Here is a 17,767-nt window from a genome sequence, read left to right as displayed (position 1 = left end):
TATTGCCCACACCAGGCCTAAATTATGATGAAGTTTTCAGTTTCACGCCTGGCACATGTCAGTTCACAGTGCAGGAATTTATCTTTGTGGGCAAAATTTCATTTCACTGGGCAGCTTTGATTTTTTAAAAATTCCTCAATGGAATGACGTTCAGAATGGAAAAAAACATTTAAATATTTATTGTGTACCGACAGAGGCCAGTAGCATTTGCTGTGCTGAGGCTGCATTGCTTACTGTAACTATAGCTGGAGAAGGAGGAGGGCCTTTCCCGTCTGTTGATAGCCTACTCTTGGGGCTCGTGTTAAGGTTGCCAGGCAGCTGGTTTCTCACCATAACACCTGGTTGAAAAGGGACCCAGGGGTTTCCAGTCAACACTGCTGACCAGGCTGCTAGATGTCTGGTCTGCAGCACAGCGCGGCGAAGGCAGGCTCTCCGCGGCTCCTGGAAGCGGCCAGCACGTCCCTCTCTCTCTTGGAAGCCAGAGTGCCCTGGGTACGCCATGCACTGCCCCTACCCCGAGCACCAGCTCCACAGAGCCCATTGGTCAGGACCTGAAATGGTGCATGAGGGCACAGGCAGTGCGCCGATCACCCTGGCCCCACTGCCTCAGTGCTGTGCCTGGCAGCAGCTTGCGGGAGTTGAGTGAGCCTCCACCCCTCACCCCTCCTCCACTGTAACTCCCAGAGCCTGCACTCCAAACCCCCCTGCCCCCTCACACACCCAACTGCTGTCCTGGAACCACACGCCAGCCTATCCCCCTCCCTTCCTCCAGCCCTGAGCCCCACCCCCAGCACCCTAATTACCCTCCCATCCTGCCCCAGCCCTCAGCCCCCCGCCACATCCAAACTCACTCCCGGAACCCTCACTCCAGCCAGAGCTCAAACCCCCTTCGCAAACTGCCAAGTCCCTGCCCCAGCCCAGAACACCTCATTTCAGGCCCTAGCCCAGCACATGCACCAACAGTCCGAGCCCTCACCCACTCCCGCACCCCAAACCCCCACCCATGAAAACAGAAGGGCTTGGAGGAGACAGCAAAGGGTCCCACTGGCAGAAAAGGAAAGAGTCTGTCCCCGCTAGGCAGAAGCCTGGAAGGGCAGGGGCAGGGCAGGTCACTGGAGTGGCACTACAGAAGTGAAGGGGCACTAGGACCCTGCACCAGCCAGAAAAGAATGGACTAGCAGTGAGCAGCTGGAGCCTGGGTTGCAGGCAAGCAGAAATAAATGGCAGGGGGTGGGGGGGAATCCCCGCTGCAGGCACCAGCCCCTCCCCGCCCCCCAGAAGTGCAGGGATGCTGTCCCACCTCCCCTATGGACGCGATAGCTCTGCCAGCGGCATAACACAGAAATGCTGGAGTATATGATTCTGTCCCTGAGACCTCCATGGGAGGTCTGAAGTTACCTAAAAACTCAGCGTGAATCACCAATCTCTCAGGTGCAAAGAGTTTGATTTCCTTACTCCTCTTGTTGTTTTTATAGCTCCATTGGTGTTCTGACACTGTCTAGACAGAAAACAAGACTCCTACCCTGAAAAGTGTACAGAATAACTTGGATTAAACAGATGAAGACAGGATGGAGGCAAATGTGGCAACAAAGTCACAGAATCATCCCGGACACCTGTGTGTCTAACCTGCTCTTAGAAATCTCCCATGATGGAGATTCCACAAGTGAATTTTAATTTAATGCCTCCCAACTTTGATGGTACAGGACTGTTAAGGTTTGAAGAAATAGCAATAGATTCACATTTCCAGCACCACTGAAATCTGAAGCTCGGTGGAGTTTCCTCACTGATCATGGGGCATCTGCAGAGGGAAGGAGTATTTCTCAGAGAGGGATGTCCCCACCATCAATGCTGCCTCACCAGAGTCTGACTTTTACACTCAGACTTTTCCTATATACTTCAGGAGAAGATGGAGGAAAGCATATGTTATTAAATGAAATAGGGTTGCCAAACCCTGCTGAAGAAATCAATTTAATGTTCTTTAGCAGTAACACAGCAATTTTTTCCACTGGACTCAATGACCAAATATGAAAAACACAAATTCACCACAGTTTATTGCTGAAAATAACTTCTCAGTTACAAAGAGTGGTAGTGAGAATATTTGAGCAGCTCATCTGAGGTACACTAAATATAATTTGCTAGTTTTCAAGAGATTAAAAGTCTGGCATAAATACTGCCCAGAATATTTAATATTTCAAAAATCTGTCCCGCAGCAAGGGCCAAATTTTGCTCTTAGGTAAGTGCCCATGTTCCACTGACACCTTAGGGAGTTACTTGCAAGAATACACAGGCCCAGAGACATGGCTGCACCACTCTCTGGGAATGGAAGCTGCCTTTCCTGCAGCTAGGATTAGTAGAAGTTGTGTGTACCCCAAGGGGTGCTACCTACCAGAAAGTGAGCAAAACACAGTATCTCAATATACCCTACAGTACCTAGTGACTTTCTGCTGAGAGTCCCATTGGCCTATCTAGGGCAGAGACATAAGACTGCAGTGCTGCTAGCCTGGAGGTACCAGAACTGATGAGCGATTTCCCTGGAGCCTGGCAGGTGGTGGTTGGAAGGTAGCACTGCACCTTTCACAGGAAAAGGAAGTGATTCAGCAGCTGGCTACAGACCTGGGCCGGGATGCTAGTTACAAAACTCAGGCTCAGGCTCATAGTACAGATCGTAGCTGAGACAGCCAGACCTGTCTGAAAGCTAGGAGGTCTGACACCCTGGCATGGCCATGATCCATACCGCAGCAGGATCCAAGCTCTGGAGATCGATGCAACGGTGGTCAGTTGAAGACCGGCTAAATCAATCTGATCGCTCCGCAGTCGACCTGGACGTGAAGACTGTGGCAAGCTGATGGAAGACTGTCTCCCTCTGCCCCGCAGGTAGTCGACCTAAGATATGTCAACTCCAGCTACATTCCTCAAAGCTTCGGTGGCACACTTGGTCGCATCCCCACTACTGCAGTAACTGGCCTAACTTGAACTAAGGAGGCGGCAGTTCCAAAGGATGGCTGGCATTTCAGTCCTTGTGCCTCAAGGACCAAGCAGGAAACGAAAATGAAGAAAACTTGTACATTGAAACACGATCCTCAAATCGAAACCTTCACACAAAACCATTCAAGAACCATTTCCAGTCACGTTTATTTCAGCATCTCTCTCATCCCTCCACTCTGTGAGCTGTCCCTCCCTCCTCAAGTAGCAACGTGGGCTGCTGAAAGTTAGGAACTACTCAACAAAGAGGTGCATAGTCCAGCCCTACGTTTGGCAAGTGCAACTATTTGTCTGAGTGGAACATGATTTTTTCCTCTCCATTTTGGTAAAGTGCATAAAAATGTATTTCAATACTAGAGCATTAAGCAGTTACTCCAGTAGACAAAGCTTGAATCATTACATCCCATTCATTTGGTTCTGTGCTTCTCACACTGACAGCCGATAATTTTACAAACCTGGGACCTGATCCAGCAACCACTTACCACGAAGTCTAACGCTAACTACCGCATGTAAAACCAGGGGAGCCCTCACAGTGAGTGAACAGTTTTCAGAGTAGAGTTTACCTTAACTGTAACTCACAATTCTCCTATTGACCAATAACCACGATTAACAACTGACCCTAGTGGGAAGCCAAAACACAGCCCATGTTCTGGAATAATGAGCCAAACTAACGGAGCTGCTCAGTTAGGCTCAACAGGCAAAACTCTCACGGAAGCTGGCACCGAGTGTAATGAGAGCTTTGCCAGTACAGCTACAGCAGGAGCTAGGGTTACTAGCCCTCTGATTTAATTATCCTGAAATAATTAGACTGTATTGCACTTTACTCTACAAATTGCTTCAGACAAAAAAAGTGGTGTTTCAATGGAGAGGAAAGGAACATTTAAACACTTCTGCAGAGGAGCACTTTAAAAGAGATAAATCAACATGATAGAAACAAATGCATCCAACTGGCGAAAGCATCAAGTCTGGAATGGATAAAAGGTAACAAAAGCAGCACAAAGCTGCCAGTCCTGTCCAGGAACAACGGAAAAGCACTCCTTTTTAAAACACATTTAACCTTCCATTCTTCTTAAACACTGCATCAAACAAGATATCAGCATAAGTAAAAACTGTATGGATACATAAAACCACCAGACAAATAGTTTAAGCAGCACTGAAGTTGAAATTATTTTTGTCATAGTCCCTTTCTTGTGTAGAAGTACAGGTTGGACCTCTCTAATCCGGCCCTCTCTCATCTGGCAACATCCATAATCTGGTATGATTTTAGTTAGCCAGATAACCACTTATCACGTGTGCGACCAAATTTCCTGTGGTCCCATAAAGTTTGTTTACAGCCACCGTTACTGGCTCACAGTGTCCTGTGTTGCTCTTTGGCTGTAATTTACCCCTACATGTCTTCTAAGCAGTGGAAGTGTTGGTAATACCACTCGACAATCTTGACCTCCTATGGTCCAGCGAATTCTCTGCTTCAGCACTGGTCAGATCCCGAGGGTGCCAGACTAGAGAGGTTCAAGCTGTACCAGTTTAAATGATTGAGAAATATGCCAAAGTCTATATCTGTTTTTGTGAGGATCAGGAGGACCAAGATGCTAAGCCAGGAATGAGTGTGTGAGGACCCCACGGAACCTCTGAGCGCACGTTGTCAGGGGCATTGGCAAGCTCAAACAAAGGGAAATGGTCACGGTGAAAACACTCGACCAAGATTCCAACTCGCCCATCTTGACTCACTCAATGTTTCATGACGTTCGAAGTTACAGAAAACCAAAGACAACTCTTGTCACAGTCCCCTGTATCTGCAATGAAACTTCACCCAAATGGCATCCGCTTAAGCCACTGACTGAGAAGTTATCATCCTGGGGCAGCTGGAGGAAAACTAAATTCAGGCAATTATAGTTCTCTATGTGTTAGACTCAGCAGCATGGCAGGTACCTGATCTCCTCTACATGGAAGGAGGAAGATGACAGGATTAACCTCAGAGAAAATATTACACAGGAGACATTTAGTTTTCTGATTTGTCACGAGTGGCAATACGTAGCAGTTGATGCGCAAGTGACCAAGCCAAAAGTTTAAAGCCCAAACCTGAGAATTCGGGGCACTATGTGAAACTTGGGAGATTTGCCCCACATACAAGCCAAAAGACCATGTGAGGATCAGACTGCTATAGGGAGCCAGTTTAGCTGAAGATACAAAAACTAATGAAAAAGCAATTCATGTAACTAGTACCTGTCCTACACGGCAGTGACTCAAAAACAGGTGAGACAAAGAAAATCAAAATGGCCTCTGGAAAAATTAAAGGGTTTGCTTTGGGTTTGCCCCCCCTTGCCCCCCCCCCTTTTTTTTTTTTTTTTTAAAGGAACAGGCAGATTTTCTTCTGCACTAGAAGCTGTGAATTCTGGATAATAAATTGCACAGCACTCCATAGGACTCTATTAGGGTTTAAAAAAGAGCTTGATAAATTTTTGCAGGTTAGGTCCATAAATGGCTATTAGCCAGGGATAAAGTATGGTGCCCTAGCCTTCAGAACAAGGGCAGGAGATGGATGGCAGGAGATAAATCACTTGATCATTGTCTTCTGTTCTCCTTCTCTGGGGCACCTGGCATTGGCCACCGTCGGCAGATGGGATGCTGGGCTGGATGGACCTTTGGTCTGACCCAGTATGGCCATTCTAATGTTCTTATGTCCATGAAAATCATCATAAATGCACTGGGCATTGGAAGGGGGAAAATGAACATTTTTCAAAGATTTGTCAGGACTGTCCGTGTACCTGAATGGCAGCAAGAGGTGATGCAAATCTCAGCAAAGGTCGTGTGACTGAAAATAAATACATCTAAGTCCTGATGGCACAACTGTATCCTTTATACTGCCTACTGGAACAAAGGCACGGATTCCAAATGTACAGTACAGTAGTAAGGAATGGGTATACGAAGCCACAGCAAACCTGTATTCCAATGTGATGTCGCTTCACCCCAGAGTTATTACTACCCATAAACAGTAGTTTAAAGCTGTTAAAGGCAATATTTATTCACAAAAACGCTGCGAGAGGTATGAAGTGATACTAGCAATGAAGAGAATGGGCTGGAATCATGCAATTTATCAAGAGCTGCAGAAAGTGAAAAAGGTGTTAGACAACACGAGTTAAGACATTTTGACATTGAACCCACTGTCTCTCGGCTATGTTGCACCTGTGTGTGCAGACACAGATCACACGGTATCATTCAGGAGCCTCTCAATCTATAAAGCATGATTTTTTTTCCCCACCTCAGAGGTTACCCGCACTGAACAGACTCTTCTTAGCTGACACACATTATTAGCGATTCTCCTCTGAAAACCAAAACATGCTAAAGAAACTCAGGAAGAATCCAGAAGCCTCAGCTGAAGCAGCTGGTTACAGTTAAACAGGGCATGCACACATATTGGCGCTCCAGGAAAGGAGGTGACACGCTGGTTAGAATTCACAGTCTGTATAACCTGAATTTCTCCTCTACTTCCTTCTGCAAAGGAAAAAAAAAAAAAAAAGGGAAGGAGAAGAACAGAGTTATTAGAGTCGGTGTTTGCCATGGACTCTGAGACAGGGCTTTGGAAGGTGGAGAAAACCTTTGCTGAGAGTCCAAGAGCTCTTTGCAGGGGAAGGTGGGGAAGTTTTCACAGGCTCGCCTGGAATATTTACACATTAAAATCTATTTAGCTAAAACATGGATCATATTTAACTAGAGCTTTAACGTCAAGGTTCATGTTCTTACACATTATTAAATCGTTTTTAAGACAAAAAGGCGTCCGCTCCCTTTTCATTAAAAGGGGACACAGACTTTTCCATAATCCAATTTTCTTCTCAGAAGTACACAGGCTGCTTCACACACTTCACATGGCTGCCTGCCAGATAAAGCCAGAGAGGGCACATCCTCTTAAACAGTCCCAGGGTGATTAGTCTGAAATGGATATATCCCTAGGATAAGTCTATCTTCTGTTATTAATTGTATTTAGACCCAATACCTAAGCAACAGAATGCTGAAGAAAGTCAAGAAGGGTAAACTGGCTCCATTTATTACAAATCAAGTGAACATCTTTCAAACTTGCATTTTTCAACTACATTTTTTCTGAGACAAAGTGAATTTTGCCTGTCAGTGCACGAAGGAAGCTTCCCTAAAGGGTAGCAGTGGCCTTGCTCAAGTGGGCCTTTTATCTTCTCCAGAAAGGCCATTTTCAGCCAGGAAGCACCATCAGCTCTGAGCAGGCCCAGCCAAAAAGTTTGCGGGGACCAACATGCACACTGAAAGAGAGACTTGACTGGTGGGAGCATGGCACCCTGCAGGCACACGCCCCAGGGCAACTACCTTGTTTGCCTTGCCTGAAGGTCGGGTCTGGCTATCAGCTTGTTGCCAAAGGTTGGCTCTTGAGACAGTGCCTCCGCAGAGGTCATCCTGCTGTGAAGTGTATACAAACACAGGTCCGTGCGAGCACAGGAGAGTGCGAATAGGCATCTATTGGTCTGCTGTGTTACTTACCTATGTTTCTTCATATGCCCAGCTTTGTCCCTCCTCTTCCCCCAGTCTTCTCCTAGCTGCATTTCTCTGTCCTGCCTCAAACATCACTAACTCTCATAGCCAGAGCCTCAACAGGCAGCTAACAGCAACAGCGCTCCCACCCCAACCTGCATGCCCAGCCATAACGAGTGCTGCAGGGCGAGCTCCATCTGACTGCTCAATACATTTGGGGTCTCCTCAAACACAAGGAGCCTAGCAAATGGGGAACCTTTGAGAACCCGCACACCAGGTGTGCTTACAGAGCACAGGGCAGCAGCGCAATGGCGCAGCAGAAGCCAGAAGAGAACCTGTCCAGCCAAAATGGGATGGGAGCATTAGGTACGGTGTTCATCCTTCCATGCCACAGCAGGCAGGAGTCACTTCCAAATGGGGCCCAGAAGAGCAGGCAGTTAACCCTTTCTCAATCTCCACAAGGCGGCTGCCATTTCCTGCATAGCTTACATTGCTCTATTACAAGACAGAGAGCAGGAATTTCATACAGAAACAGGCACGTCTGATTTCTCTCCCCTTGGTCCCTGCCTTCTTCAAACTAGTGGCAGAACAAATTCTGCTACAGATAATCTAGGTAGCACCTAAGGACAGTTAATGGGATCAGCTACAGCCTAGTGGTGACCTCTTCAAGACATGCTACAAGATTCATCTGCTTTCCTGGGCTCTTCTGGGACAGTGGCTAGGTACTTTACGAATGGGGGTGGGGCAAAAATATTCAAATCAGGAACGGTCACAGAGAGGTAGCCCTGTTATTCTGAATCTTCACAAAACAAATAAGCAGCCCTACAGCATTTTAAAAAACTAACAAAGTGATTTATTAAGTGATGAACTTTCATGGGACAGAAATCCTGATTTCCAGATCTGAAGAAGTGGGTCTGTCCCACGAAAGCTCATCACCTAATAAATCACATTATTAGTCTTTAAAGGGCTACAAGACTGTTTTTTTTGTTTTGTTTTGTCAAATCAGCAAGTATGCTTCCTCCTTTCCCAGTTTTACTGTTAATCAGCAAATGGCAAAGTCTGTGAAACGGAATGTTCTTGGTCACAGAAAAGCAGAAGTGTAAAGAGGAGTTTCTTAGAGTACACCACTTAGGTGTCTCTGCGTACTTCTATAGCACTTGATGTGAAAAGACCAGAGTCCTCTTTTCTTGTCTGTGAGCAGAAACTGGCTGTCTCCCTAGAAAAATTTTACATTCTTGGTGACTCTCTCTAAGCAAACCATTCTGTTTTTAATAAGATTTTTACTTCATGAAATAAATCTTAGCATTTCCTACAATTCAACTACTCTCCCCAACAAAAAATAAAGAAGTTCAGGTTGTACCAGAGTGGTTCTGGATGAGGGGAGGTCAGGCCAGCTGCCTGGAAGGGGATCGCTCACTCTTGCAGGGCTTCCCCCCATTCAGCTGGGGTCCCCACAGCTGCAGGGCTCGGCACTCAGACAGCTTCCAGCTGTGGGGCTGCTAGGGTTCCCCCAGCTGCTCTCTGGTCCAGCAACATCCTTTGTCCTTCCAGACAAGGGATGCCACTGGATGAGAGAATGCCCAATAAGGGAGTTTGAACCTGTATTTAAAAAAGCATTTCCAACATTAGCAAGTTATGCAAGAGTCGCAGAAACTCTTGGTTGTTACTTGCCCTTCTAGTTATTCACAGTGATTCCTCGGTACACACAGAACCATTTCACAGCTTTCCAGCGTAATCATTTTGTGCCTGTATGAAGGAATCAAATGACTTCAGAGAAAACAAGCGCTAAAACAAGTCCTCATAGCAGCTAGAGGCACTCAGTTGAATACCTAAAACAATTTGTGAAATTGCTCTATATATGGGTGTAATTACATATGTGCGATCACTAAGATAGTATTAAAACAGACAAGCTACTTTTAACTCTATTACTGAAAGTCAATTCATTTTATGCAAATGACAAGCAAGAATGCACTAAATCCTGGGCTTTTAACAGATTTTGGGCCAGGATACATTTGGCTACGAAACAAAATACTGCAACAGAAGAATCTAACGTACAGACTTTTACAAAGATTTCAATTAAAATAAATTGTTAATTTAGTTTTAGGCTATGTTTCAGCAGGTACCTTTGATGCAATGGCTAAAAAAAATCTGTGAGCATAAGATCATTTGAGTCCTGACAGACAGAATATTCAATGGTGTTTTTACCTTAATGATCACTTTATGGAAACTAAGACGGACATCAATATGAGCATACGACTCTGTCTGGCTCTTGGAATCTGCACCTCAAAAAACTTAGGATCTTCACGGGCAATCCACAGTAACATACCTCATCAGTACAGTATAACCACCCCAGCTTTCAGGATTGATCCTGGTTGCCACAAAGTGTATTATGCAGCTAGAAGTATGAAGACACTGCACCACTTTCAAGCATCTCAGCTGATCTGCTTAGATAGCTAAACAAAGTGGAATAACCATATCTAATAGCTGGACTAACTTCTTGCTCTTACTGGGCTGCAGAGCGGAGAACTACAGTATGTACTTCACACACATAGAAAGAACCTTATTAAAGGTTGCAAACACAAGCACTCAAAAGTTAGTTAATTCTAGAACTAAAGCTGCATTATGACACAGCCTCTAATTACACGATCACAAGCTATTTTTCTACAGGATCCATGCCTCATTCAGTACACAGAAGGGACCAGATTTGGGGGATGAACACAAGGTGTGCAGCAAAGGGTGGCCATTGTCTGGAGGGCCCTGCCCCCTTTGCCACAGAAGGAGAAATATGTAATGACAAAGACAGGGGACTGAGGGAAGAGAAAGAATGGTTTGATGGTTAAGATAACTGTCTGCCCATTTGGAATACCGGATTTTCTCTCTGTCTCTATCACAGACTCCCTTGGAGACTTGGCCAAATAATCTTTCATCTTCCCCTCCCTCATTTTTGGTGTTTGGCCAAACAAATTTAAAAAAAAAAAAAATACAGTTTGGGGTCTACCCAAAACAAAATGTTCTAAATGTTTTCAGTGAACCAAAGAAGTTTCAAGAAGTGTTTTGAACCAAACAAAAAGCTACAAGCACCCCAAAAGACACTGTCTCCACTCAGCTCTTCTAAGTTTTTCTATTAAAAAATTTAGCTGCATAACATCTGAAATGAAAAGGGATTTCAAGCTATAAAACTTAATGTTTTGCTACAAAGGTGCCAAAACAAAAATGTTTTTCTCCTGTCACTTCCCGCCATGCTACAAATGAAACATTCATGAATCTGATCTCAAATCTACCTTTTTCAGGGGAAAAAAAGTGTTGTTCCTGCTCTATGCCTGCGTGCTGCTAGTTGATTCATTTACACCCAACTTTTCACAGTTACCCATCCTTAACTTGGGCCTGACACCTCATCTCACATGGGTGTGGTGGAGACAGATTAATGTTCGTAAACCTTCAGACACGATAGTGATGCATGCCACAGAAAAGCCCAAGGGGAAATTAATAATTCTATCTTTGGAACAGGGTTTTAATAAGATGCAGCAAATAAGGCCTAGGGACACACAATGAAAGGCAATAAGAAAACAAAAGCCAAAATATTCATTTGTCATCTTGTGCGCTGACGGAGACAGGTATCGAGTGAGAAAAGGATCTGACATGATCACACAATGAAGACACAATGGTGCAAATAAGCAGCAACGTATTCAAGCTAGGTTAAATCGTAATTATGTGAACCTACAATAGAAAGAGACTGCCAGGGGATTTCACAAATACTCTTCAGCCAGCTCTCTCCCCAGTATTAACCCCATCTCCTTCCCAGCCCTATCACCATATTCCAGTCCCACTCTCCTTGAACAGCCATTCACAGTTCTCCCCTGCACCCTGTCCCCACCTCGGTTCTGGCTCACCTTACCGCCATCCCTTACCCCAGTGCTTCTCAGTTCAATCACCTGGCCCAACCAGGTGCTCCTTATGCCAACCTATACTCGCCCCACCCCATCCCACCCACCCCATCATACAGGCCAATCTCTCGCCTCTTCACTGCTCCGATTAGGTAGCTTCCTCCTCCGCGCTGCCTGGGCCCACCACAGGGAGTGTCTCCCTGCTCTAAGCCCAGGAGTCCAGATTGGACCTGGCACAGCCCTCAGCAGTGAAAATCCTGGGGAATGCAACCACTAACATACGACCCTCCTCTACTGAGCATGTGGAACTCAAGTTTTTCCAAGGACCTAGAAACTGGCCAAATTTGAACAGGTTTTTGTTGTTGCTGTTTAACAGATTGTCTTTAAATGTAGATGGAAACAGAGACTTCCCCAGGCCCAAAGGGCACCCCCTGGACAGCTTGCAAAGCATGGGGAGAAAAAGCACCAGGCCCTGAAGTGGGCAAAACGTATTTTCCACTAGGCTTGCTCTTGGAAGAGGCTGAATTGTTTGGGCTTAAATTGGAAAAAAAAAAAAACAGCCTCAGGCAGGCACCTAGCATGGAAAACTTCAGTCAAACTGAGAAAGTCATTTGTAGGAAACATCAGATACCCTAAATAAAAGACAATGCTACTGGCCCTCCATCACCAGTCATCATATCACATCACAGAACTGGAAGGACCCTTGACAGGTCATTGAGTCCAGTCCCCCGCCCTCAGTGCAGGACTTACCACCACCTGACAGGCTTTTTTTTTTTTAAAATCTAACCAGCAGCCGCAGACCCTCGAAAATCCCCCAAGGACGGAGCTCTCAACCCTGGGTTTAAAAGGCCAATGCTCTAACCACTGAGCTATTCCTCCCTAGCCCTGCAGCCATCAATTCAACCCTTACTCAAGGACTCCATCCAACTGACCGAATTGACTGTTTCCTCAATGTGCCAAAGGATATTCCTTTTGCTCCAAGTTTAACTGCAACCCAATTGCTATTTAGATAAATCTGTCAAGTTCTAAGTTATTCATGTAACCTGCATTTGGGTACAACTGCAAGTAATTTAAACCTTTACTTCAGTGATACCTTTACCAAAACACACATTTATTACCTTCCTGGTTATTTCTGTGCCTCCATTACATAATTGCCAGATGTCTCTATTAAACATCTTAACTAAACTTGAAAACTAAGATATAAACAACTATTTGGAGGTCAGAGTTGCTTAGAGGCAGGCAGGCCGAAGGGATTAGGTCACCTGCAGAGCTGATCCAGTCACTTATAAACACTGGAAAGCAGAGACGCATTTTTCAAGTAAGATGCCAACAGACTGCGTGAGTTGACAAGGCCGATTTCACTGCAGTCTGAGTACAGTGACCTTGAAAGGCAGAGTTCGACTTGGAAATCTATAATAAGTTAAACCTCGTGAAGACTGAGCACCACAGAACCTGAAGGCAGCTCCCTTCTTCCCTGGTGTAACATCTCCTGAGAAAACAAACAGCAGATCAATCCCATTTTAATGGAAGAGATTTTAAGATTAACTTTCTTCTGCCCTCCTTCTAAGACCTTGGCCATAACCTTCATTCTCTCCTCTCACTTCACCTACTGCAAAGCAATGTGACCTACTTTCATTATCATCATCCTGCTCCCGGCTACCCAAAACACTGGGACTAAACCCAGCTCTCCCATTCTCCTGTTCCGATCTCACCCACCGACACTTCAATAGTTTTCTCTTCATTTCCACACCAACGTCAAGCTTTGCCCTCACGTTCCAGACTATTTTTCACAAGTCTGCTCCTCCCAACATCTGTTTTCTTCCCAGCATCACTTCCTTTGCCCATGGCCACACCTACCTCAAAACTCCTGCCCCAAGAACACATACTAATTATCATGTATCACAGCAACTGTAATAATTTTACAAGTTGGATCTCCTTTTCATATTCAAAGCACTGTGCAAACACTGATTGATTTTACATCATTTCTGTGCTGCTTTATCCCCATTTTACACCTACAGAAACTGAGGCAGGAAGCTGCGGAGATATCTAAAAGTTGTCTACGAAGCCAAAGTCTGAGACAGACTAGAGCCTCTTTGCTTCCTCCAGCCCAGGGGTCTGCAACTTCCGGCACAGGTGCCAAGAGTGGCATGTGAGCCGATTTTCATCAACACCCCAGTCAGGAGTTCAGCCCTGTCCATCCTACTCCATGCAGGTGTGAGCTTGCTCAAAAGCCATGCTGACTGTGGATTACAAAAGGTCAGCTAATGCTATAAACCAGCACCTAATTGGTAAAGCTTTCTTCAGCTTATTTTATTTATTAATGAGGCTGCTGTAAGTAAGACTATTTTATGTTTTTAAATCATATGTAGTTTGTACCTGCAACCATGTATGAATCATATATAAAGAAGTATTTTAAGACGTTATCCCGCCACTGAGTTAAATATTACACATTCAGCTATAGTGATATTAGACTTCAGAAAAAAAGTTAAAACAACTTTTAAATATACCTGAATTCATTTCCTCAGTTGAAATGGAATTTGCTTCTTGCACTAGGTCCTTTAAAAGTCTCCTGCGCATTTGTCTTTTTTCCCTCAAAACATTTTTGAAGTTGTTGATGCACTTGTTCAAATAGATAGTCTCTGCACACACCTTGTCAAGGCTCATGGGTCTGTATTCCTTTGTTTGCTCAGACAGAGAACTAGCATCTGTCCCTGTCTCACCTGAAGGCAGGGACTGTCCAGCATACATCTCTGAGTCAGAACACACCAAGCTAGGGACCGGTGACTCATGAGGAGCAGGAAGACTGCTAGGATCAAAGGGCATTTGAGGTGCAGCTTCACTGTTCGCAGATGTGTTGGCCTGGCTCTCGGAAGACTGACTAGGGAGGCTTTCTGTAAAGTTATCAGAGCTACTACAGGCACCTGAACCACTCAGCATAAGTCTGCCATCATGTTCCATTTGGAAGCTGGTATCATCTTCCAGGAGGACTGCAGAGTCACTGGTCTCTAGCTTGTGAAACACCACCTGTAGAGCAGACCTAAAATGATTAATAGCTTTCCCAAGTTTATTAGTATAAAACTTCATATCCACAAGGTCAATGTTATCCTGGGAATGGTCAAGAAAATACTGTGAATTTTCTAAGACATCCCTAAAGACCTGGTCAGTTTGATCTTGGTCATTGAGATCTATCTGGACCATATCTTTCAAAGTATCACTACTATCAGCTAGTTTATCCAGTGTGTGGACACTGCTTACTGTTGTAGCACCTGTAGACGGATCTTCCAAGAGGAGATTTAGTTGCTCTGTGCTGAGGAACTCAACCATGGTGTGAGAGTCCAATTCATTTTCTCCTTTAGTGATCCCCTCTGCCTTGCCCCCCTCTAAAGGGGAAGAGCAGTCGGTCGCATTTGCAGTGTCAAGCCCAAGTTCTCCTCCATCACATAAAGCACGTATACGGCTGGAGTGATCTGATGTCTCTGGGGAACGGCAGGTATTTCCTTCACCTGTTTTGGGTACACAAGCCACCTGATGAGTTTGCGGATGTGTGTTGGAACCATGGAGAATGGCCACAGAAGAGTCACTGTTTTGTGGAGTTGGTTCACCACAGTTTACGATTTGTGAACCGTGCTCCATTTTTACCTCAAGTTCAGAGCTCAAGTTACTTTTCTTAGCTAAGGCTGACTTTTGAGTAAACCCTGCTCTCCCCTCCAGACACTGTGTTTTTCTGCTTGTGTTTTTGTACCTAACCTGGTAAGATTTGGCATGAAGATGCCCACTGCCACCAGTTCTTTGAACCTCTTCAGCATTGTTCCGAGAGCTCCAGTGATTTTTCTTCAGGCCAGGTTGCAGTAATGACCGTGGGTCAGATTGGCAGCAACTTTGGCTAGCCTGTTGGCTTTGCTCCTCACTAGCAACAATCCTGACCCCTGTGCTTTGCAAAAGGATAGACTTCTGTAAAATTAAATCTCTTTGCTCAGGGTTTGCAAGTTTCACAATTGCTGGTCTTGGTATTAATTGTTTGCCTGCAGCTGTGTTTAACCTATAAGCATCTTTTATGTACTTACTGAACTGGATACCATTGAAGCAGTGGTACTCAGACAAGAAGCTGCATATGCGCTCCGTGGTGTTTTCACCATCTTGCTCTGGGATACCATAAAAATATAACACTGGGTCTTCCTTGTGTCCAGCTCTGCCTGTCTCTCTGGTGGGTGCAACACGGAAGGGTTTGGAAGCAGAACTGCCCTGTAAGCCTTCTATCTCACTCAAAACTGTGTCCACGCAACTGGAGACTTCATCCACAGAGCCTTTTATCAAGGTGAGGTGCTGCCGGAGTTCTGCAATCTCTGTCTGGATGCGGCTTATCCCCTGCAGCTCTTTAACAATATACTCAATCACATCTGCCGAACGGTCTCTGGATGGAAGGTTGTGACTATTGTATGCCGGAAGGTTATTTTCATTCTCAGTGCTCTCTCGCCAACTCATAGTAATACTAAGAGTAGAGAGGTCCTGCCCTTCAGCTATTACACCCTTTCTCGGGCAGACAGGCTGCATAGTACCCTCAGATGAAAGTCTCTCTAAGTCTTGCTGATTCTGTTGAAGGGAGCATGGGATTTTTACACAGCCATCCCAGTTAAGTTCTACCTCACCAACACAGAGGTTGCTCACTTCCCCAGTACCATTTCTCCTGTCCTGAGAAAAGCCCACTCCAATTGTAGAAAATTCAGAGCTTGTGGATTTCCTCTTTATCCCACAAACATACATATCTGTTTCAATTTCTCCTGGGGAAAGCTGGTGACTCTGACTCACTGAGAGCTCATTTACTTGGCCTTGCAGAAGTCTCTTCATTTTTTCCCTCAGACACAAGTGGAACCTCTGTTCTTGGATAGCTTCCTGGCCAAGAGTTTTTACAATAGATTTTCAGTGCAGAAGAGGAATCTCATGTTCTGGCCTTTTCAGTCTATTGCTAGCAAACAGCAGCAGCAGCTGCACTGGGGTTTCTCCACAGTGATATACAGCAGCACAAGTATACATCAATCATTGCCTACACTCTCACATGGAGGGTTTAGTCTTTCACGAAGCAGCTACCAAAAGAGGGAAAATATTGCATTCTGGTCAGAAAATACAAGGTAGTTTAAGCATAGAATAAAAAGCAGCATCCACATAAAACCAGACAGAAAGAATATCTACACTTTCACATTGTCCTACCATATTGCTCTTACTCCCAGTTCTATCTCAGGCATTCTTCATTAAAACAACCCTCTCTCCCCTTCCATTCAACAACCGGGTAAGAAAACCTAAACAAAAGAAAATAAAACCTCAGCCTCTCTTGCCAGGCAATATGTGAGCTTCCCCGTTTTACTGCTAGGACTGCAAGTCCCACAAGCTCCCCCTTCTGTGTAGCTACACCTTCTGAACACAAAATCCTGCCCTTATAAATATCAAGGATTCTCTCTCTGCAGGAGGCCCTCCCCACTGAATCCACCATCTTCACGCTTCTCACTTCAAAGAGAGGCATGCTCAAGTTTAAATTGCTCCGCATCAGCAAGCCCAGAGGAATCACAGATTGATATAATGCAGCAGCAGAGACTGGATGATGGTTTGGGGACCGTAACACGTTAATTATTTCAATAACAAAGATTAAAACAAAAACTTCACCCTACAGGAATGCTCAATGCGTAGAGGATTCCAAGTGAACCGACACTGACTATATGCCATGTACTGCTTACATACTAACTGAGCTGACAGGGTGGTGTCGTCATCGGATTTTACACTGAGTCACTCCAGGATTAAACCCTCCCACGGAAGTGAAACGAACACTGTGTTAACTGTTTAAGGCTCTTGACTGACCTCCCTTAGTGTAGGAGCTGGGCACCAAAAAGAAGTTCTGCTGCACACACTGCTGCGGCCTCCGGAGCATCCTGGACTGCCATTCGTGCATTAGATTCATGGAGCCCTAAAACTTGCCATGTAGACAGAACTTGGCGTAGCTCAGCATCCATATGGTATAGAAGGGGAACTGAGGCAGTGTGTGACATGCCCAAGGTCACACTACATCTGTGATCAAACAGGTAACTGAACCTATGTTTCTGACTTAACTATGGGACCATCTCACCTCTCATAGGCATGTGCTCTAATCAGGACAGCCCGTAGAACGGCTTGCTTGGGAATGAGTGATCATAAATAGCTCTCATTTTGTAATAAATGGTTGGTCCTAGATCATTTCATTCAGCCTGTGGAACTCCTTGCCAAAGGATGTTGTGTAGGCCAAGGCTGTAACAGGGCTGAAAAAGGAGCTGAATAAATGCATGAAGAGTAGGTCCATCAATGGCTACTAGACGGGGGGCAGGGACAGTGTCCCTGGCCTGTTTGCCAGAAGCTGTGAATGAGCGACAGGAGAGGGATCACTT

The 17,767-nt window shown here is 45.2% G+C and overlaps 1 protein-coding gene across 6 annotated transcripts in view; it reads right to left on the bottom strand.

The window, feature by feature from the left end:
• The window catches only part of UNC13B (unc-13 homolog B), a 343,577-nt gene that overhangs the window by 138,371 nt on the left and 187,439 nt on the right, over positions 1-17,767 (bottom strand). The window contains exons 1-2 of one of the 6 annotated variants that reach the window (XM_074995888.1): positions 13,868-16,205; positions 6,452-6,474 (exon numbers count right to left, since the gene is read on the bottom strand). The exons of the other annotated variants lie outside the window; for them this stretch is intronic. Coding sequence (XP_074851989.1) covers positions 6,452-6,474; positions 13,868-16,205 — 2,361 coding nt within the window. Of the gene's footprint in view, positions 1-6,451; positions 6,475-13,867; positions 16,206-17,767 lie in introns of those variants that run through there. 6 annotated transcript variants of the gene reach the window in all.

Source organism: Carettochelys insculpta, chromosome 5 (genome assembly GCF_033958435.1).
Source record: "Carettochelys insculpta isolate YL-2023 chromosome 5, ASM3395843v1, whole genome shotgun sequence".
Taxonomy (NCBI): Eukaryota; Metazoa; Chordata; order Testudines; family Carettochelyidae; genus Carettochelys; species Carettochelys insculpta.
This window is presented reverse-complemented; position numbering and strand designations above follow the sequence as displayed.